The sequence below is a fragment of the Taeniopygia guttata genome, chromosome 2, assembly GCF_048771995.1.
Source record: "Taeniopygia guttata chromosome 2, bTaeGut7.mat, whole genome shotgun sequence".
NCBI classification, from domain to species: domain Eukaryota; kingdom Metazoa; phylum Chordata; class Aves; order Passeriformes; family Estrildidae; genus Taeniopygia; species Taeniopygia guttata.
This window is the reverse complement of record NC_133026.1, coordinates 43,131,841-43,137,840: the sequence shown is the minus strand read 5'-3', so window position 1 is coordinate 43,137,840 and position 6,000 is coordinate 43,131,841. Positions and strand designations below refer to the sequence as shown.

Genomic DNA, 6,000 nt, shown 5'->3' with positions numbered 1-6,000 from the left:
GGTCTACAATTCAGTTTAGGTTCCTTTACTAATCGTATGATTTTGTTAACCTTTAGACTTTTACACAGATGGAGGAAGGAACTCAGAATGCAGAATAAGGAAAGAAGAGGTAGAAGGAAAACATTAAGTATATAATCAGAGCCTGATAGTTGAAATCAGCAGGAGTGGGATGCATATGAAGTGGGGAGCATAAACACTAACAAAGAACATTAACAGTAACAATGTGCAAGGCAGGAAAAAAAATCAGTTTATTGTTCCATTTTTGAAGAATTAATTTAATACAAAAGTCTTTAGACAAGTACAGTGTATGACCAGACATTCTTCTGCATTATGAGCATACACTCTTATCTCTGTGTATGTGAGCATGCATATATGTATATAAATATGCACATACGTATGTATGTCCACAATTCCTTTGAAGCTCAGATTAAATGCAGCCCTTTTGAACAATCAATAATAAGAAGACAATTAGGGGCTGAGTGGCCATACATATACATACATGTTTAAGAGTAAATCTGCCAAATTACAAAAATTATGGGCTTAAGTATCACAAGGACGAGTTAGCACAGAAATCAACAGCAGCTAGAGTCTAATCCTGAGTCATCCCATCAAAGGCAGCTTTGCCAATGAAGCTCTGAGTGCAGGACTGGCGTCCAGCCATGGCCCAGAACACCCTTCCTTTGCTTTAAGTGGCAGAAGAAGAGGACACAGGTAACTGTGAACTCTCCCTCCACTGTCACAAACATTTGTTCTTCTTCCTGCCCCTGAAATTCGTGCCTTATCTACCCACTTCTCACTGCAGTCTGGACTCTCAAATGGAGCTTACCCACATGCTTATGTACTACATTACTCTAAGAAGTGTCCTCCATATACCTCCTGTACTTGCCTGCTGGCCTGAAGGAAGCCTCTTCCCATGCTGTGCCATTCCCAGCTGCTGCGGACACAGTGTTAGAGCTGGAGACGAGGCTCTGAAGCCTGTAGCTGTTCCTCGAAGTACAGCAGCTGATCCACTTCAAAGCAATCACTTGCTCTAGAAACCAGTTTCTCCAAAGAGCTCCTGATCTCCTCCTCGCTGGCATTCTGCTGTCTCGCTTGCTTGAGGCAGCTGTACACCGCCTCGAATGCCTCTACTCCCAGCTTCCCAATGGCAGATCTGTGGATAAATATTATAGAAAAGGTCAAGTAAAAGGGAATTCATGTTATGTAGTAACACAAGCATTAACTAGTGCAAATTCCTTCTGAATGTTGTAGGTTTGATTAAAATATCATGATGCACCTTGTTTGCCTGACAGGAAAAGGAACTAAAGTTTCCTGGCTAATTTCTCCATGGTGAGTTGCTATACAGAGCCCAAAAATAAAAACCTGGCCATAGCAAAGTCATGGGAAGCATGGCCATCTTCATTGTTACAATCCAAGAATCCTTTTCCTACTGCGTCTGACAGACTCTTTTATCTACAAGTCTGGTAAACACACATGTAATACTGCCTCTGGATTTCATCAAAACCAAAAGAAGCAACCCAGCCAGCTGAACACCAGTGGAATTTTATTTGAGCACACTTTGTTATTCATTACTTTATTTTAGCTTCTATCAAACACAAGAAAACCATTGTACAAGCTCATTATGAGCTAACTTGACACTTTTTTATTTTCTATAGTGCTCTTCTTTTATCAGTACAAAAATCTGTAACTCAGTGACAAAACACACACTCACACCACCTTAATACTGATTTATAAAAGAGAACTATTTGAAAACTGCAAGACAATGATCAGCATTTCTTCCTCCTAAAGGAAAAACATCTTTAAATTCATGTATCACAGGTAACATAAAATTTTTCACTCAGTGATGGCTTCATATTTTGATGAAAATACCAGGGTAATTTCCCTTCAGCATTTCAAAGACTATCTGCCTGCTCTTCATGCTTCTGACACAGCATTTGTTTGTTTTATTTTCACTAAATGGTTACATATTAGAGCAGCTGGGAATTGATTGTCTTTTAGATAAAAAGGATGTATGTGGAAGGGAACCATGCCATATGGTGCCTGCAGTAGGCTCCCCAGCCAGTGCCTGAGGCAGCAGGAGCTGGACACCCTCAGCCTGTGGCTGTATCAAGGTTGACCTATAGAGGGGCTGAGAAAGGGATCACAGATCCCCTTCACGGATCCCTGGTGCTAGCATTAAGGCTTAGAATTTCAGTACAGGTGCATGTAGGTTCAGAGGGAGCAGGCACACTTCCCATAGCAGTTTAAATAGTTAAACCTACCTCCCAACAGCAACTTCACATACTGCAATTGTAGTTTTTCCTGGTTTTGTACTGATTTTGCTACATGTCTAACACCAGGGCAAGGTCAACTCTTCTCACCCAATAGCATAATCAACCTAGCAGTGTAGTTGCTTTTTTTCAGTGGTCATCCTGTTATTGCTGAGGAAAAACATCATCATAGTAAAATATCAGCCAGTAAGAGTTGCATATTATGTGAATTACTCAATTCTTAGGAAAACATTGCAAAGAATTCTACTTTACTGCTTCTCAGACTTCTCCCATCTCACTTGCTCTTTGCTTTTCTAGCACATCGATCATGCCCAGGTGTGACCCCCTTTTGGCTTCAGGTCATCACTTTGCTGGCTCCAGACACGGAGGTAGATCAGGAGCTTGGGGCTGAGAAAGCCAAGACCAAGGATCAGAAGTCACAGGGCCAAGCTGGAATCTCTACAGGTCTAGACCTGATTCAGTCCTGCTTCCTATAACTAGAAATTACCTTTTTATTTTCTACCAAGAATGTTGTTTAGGAGAAAATAAAAACTGTTGTAAATAATTAATTCTCAGACACTGGAAACCTAGAGATTGGATTATCACTGAAAGCTAAATGGATAGTTTGACAAACTATGTACATTTCTTCACATAACACTATCAAAAATATCACTATTTCTTCCCAACAGTTGAAAATCAATACATGACAAGCTATCCTGAAATCACTGCTACATCATGAGTGCCTTTAATGACTCCTCTCTCCTTCTTAGACAAGTATGTTCAATTTTTGGGCAGTCCTGTCTATTTAAAGATGAAAAATTAAGCAAACATATACCTTGGGAGTATTGCTTTTGCTAATAAATGTGACCTGCAGACTTGAGTCTTCTCTGTTCAGCTTGGCAGAGCATGCAAATCAGCTAATGTGTGTAATAGCTGATAGAATAGAATTAAGGGGAAGATGTTCATAGGTTGAAAATTATGGGGTAGGTAACAAAAATTATAACCTGCTCTTACAAAAGAAGACATCAGGCTCTGTTTGGACTTGAGAGCTGCATTAATTTGACTCTACTACCACATCATGCATCACAGAGGCAGAAGTGTGGGATCTCAGAGACTAAATGTCAAAGAGGCGTCACCGAGTGAATCTATGATCCTGATGGAGGGAGAGGAGAAAGTGCTTCCTGGAAAGTGAGATTGCTATTTCACATGAAATACGGGATACCTGCACTGATGTTTTAAAAAGAATTAAAGCCTTACCACCAAATGTGCTGTGAGAACAAGTGCAGAACTCCCATTTACAGCCACATTTGGCCATCCATATTTTCTGATTTACTGGCATTTACTCTCTTCCTGCTATCCTATAGCTCAGTCACCTACAAGCTCACTGTGAGTCATCATCTCTTTTTCAGCCAAGACAACACAAGCGAAAGGGACATCTGATATCTCGGATTTCATTACTGTGAAAAATTGTGGGCCAGACCTCCATCTCACACTGGCCTAAATTGTTTTCCAGTGTGCTAAAATCCAAGGAATTACAATGGGCTCTACCAATCAAGGGTCTGGCTTCGGGTAATACAGTAATGTGCTTAAATATCATATCTCAGATTGTTCTTTTCTTTCTTTGTTACAGAGTCTTAGATGGAGGGATTCATTGAGCTCAACTTCCCACACTCCTGGCTGCACAGAGCAGTCCCAATGCTCCAGGCAGAGGAGACACAGGTCTGGAAGCATGCTGTGACCACCAACCCATTGGCTGCACAGCAAATATTACCAGTCTGGGGACACTGTCACCCATGGAAGCTGTGGCCTGAGAAAAAAATTACTCTTTTTGCCAGCTCTTGTACAGCACACAGCACATGCCTGAGATATTCAACTGCAACAAGACCCAAAGGCTATATTGATATTTGATTTGTGGATAAAGATGGAGTGTGGACATAAAATGGAGACTTGGTTCTATCAAGGCTAAGGCACTTCTGAGTATGCGAGACACAGCAAAGAATATCAGCAAAATCATAGGCGCTGCTGGAGTTAGAGGGGAGCTAAATAGAAGTCTTGAGAACTGCAATTTTTAGACACAGGGTGTCTAAAACCATTCCAAGTCATTTAGTGGATCTGAATTTATCAGGCTATCTGGTGATTCACAGTTGATTTTCTACGCATGACTGAAAAATTACTAAAATTTGCCAATATAATAATGTTGGCTGAGGAAGTTGTAAATCTTTCCCTAGGTGAACAAAGAATTCTCTATTATTCCACTGGTTTTCATTTTGACTGTTCTGGTGCCAGCTACATATTAACATCTCCTTTCTGGCTTGGAGATCAATTACAATACACCTACCTTTATGCCACACTGACAAAAGCCACAAAACAAGATTAATGCTGAAGTTGTGCTCCTCCGTGGGCATTAGCTGCCAGGTTAATATCTCTCAATAACTTGTCATGACTTGCCTTGAAGGATAACTATGTCACAAATCAGCAGCTAAGGGGTTTTTCAGCTTATCACTTTCCAGTGTCATTTAGCATGATGGCAGCTATCATTTAAAGGCATCCTGGTCTCAGTGGTGCCTCCAGGGAGCTGCGTGTGGTCTGTGCAGGGAGAGGCTCTGCACAAGCCACTGCTGAACACACCAGAGTAGTAACACCATGGAAGTCCCTCCAGATCAGGCATCAGCAATAACATCTCACCTCTGCCATAACAGGCAACAAACACACTGCTCCTAAGACAAACACAGAAAATTCAATTATTTCAAAATACCAGTTACTCATGCCTACATCAAAGCAAACCTTAATAAAGAAACTTTCTGGACATGGAATACCCATTCCACTGGGCACTTATTTATCTTTTTGAATGCAGCCAGGCCACCTGCATCCAGCACCAAAGAGCACATTGTAACGTAGAGAACAAATCTGTGTTTATTTTGGCTCATGGGGCACAAAAGTGAGTGCAGGGATAATTGAAAGAATAATTTCAGTAGATGCCTCTAAATTCTGTTCTTCCTATCTCCAGGAGCTGACCCCATAGAGTACAGCAGTATTACTTAGGATTCTCATCAACACATCCAAAAATGATTTGTCCCTGAATTAATGCTACTTCCAAGCATCAATTTATTAACCCCATATTTCTCTTCAAAACAGTACAACCATGCTACTTAGCAGCTAACCAGTAGTGATATGAATCTCAGCAAAAAAGATTGTTATGTTTATCTCCTGAGATGACTTTCCAACAGAATCAGGAAATTACATATCCTTAGTCTTATACAAAATACTGTTTTCTAAATCTTAAGATACCTGCTACAGCATCTCACAGTTCAGTAAACAAACAGGTTTATCTCAGTTAGAACACAAAGGATCTCTGTCCTCTCAAGTTATCTTTCTGTCATTTGGTTTGCTGGCATTACTGACTGTGAATGATTAAAACTTTGACACTTGAAAGAAATGGCTCTGGGTTCAAATCTTCATTTGCAGCATAAATTCCCTGTTGCTGTTTAAAGACCCCTTGATATCTGCTAGAAGAAAAGCACAGTAAGTTCCATGATCCAGGTTTTAGGAACTTATTTCTAAAGGTAGGGCAACTCTTTTTGAGTTCTGACAGCTGTTCAATCTTGGGAATGTGAAAAAAAGAGCTAAGTCTTAGAAAAGGTCTTATAAAAAATAAAAAAGGCGGTGGAAATTATTTTATATAAAAGCTAGCAAGAAAAGAAATACAAATTACTAATATTAGCCCCCACCTTCACCTTTAAGCCTCAATGGA

General features: G+C 40.3%; 1 protein-coding gene across 12 annotated transcripts in view; it reads right to left on the bottom strand.

Moving 5' to 3' along the window:
• Positions 1-224: 224 nt before the first annotated feature.
• Positions 225-6,000, bottom strand: part of NEK11 (NIMA related kinase 11) — an 82,483-nt gene continuing 76,707 nt past the window's right edge. For 11 of the 12 annotated variants that reach the window (XM_030265076.4, XM_032746760.3, XM_041714499.2 and 8 more), the window contains one exon: positions 225-1,153. In XM_030265076.4, the coding sequence (XP_030120936.4) occupies positions 949-1,153 (205 nt within the window). In that variant the 3' untranslated portion in view covers positions 225-948. The remainder of the gene's footprint in view (positions 1,154-6,000) is intronic. The other variant, XM_072925790.1, reaches the window with a different exon arrangement.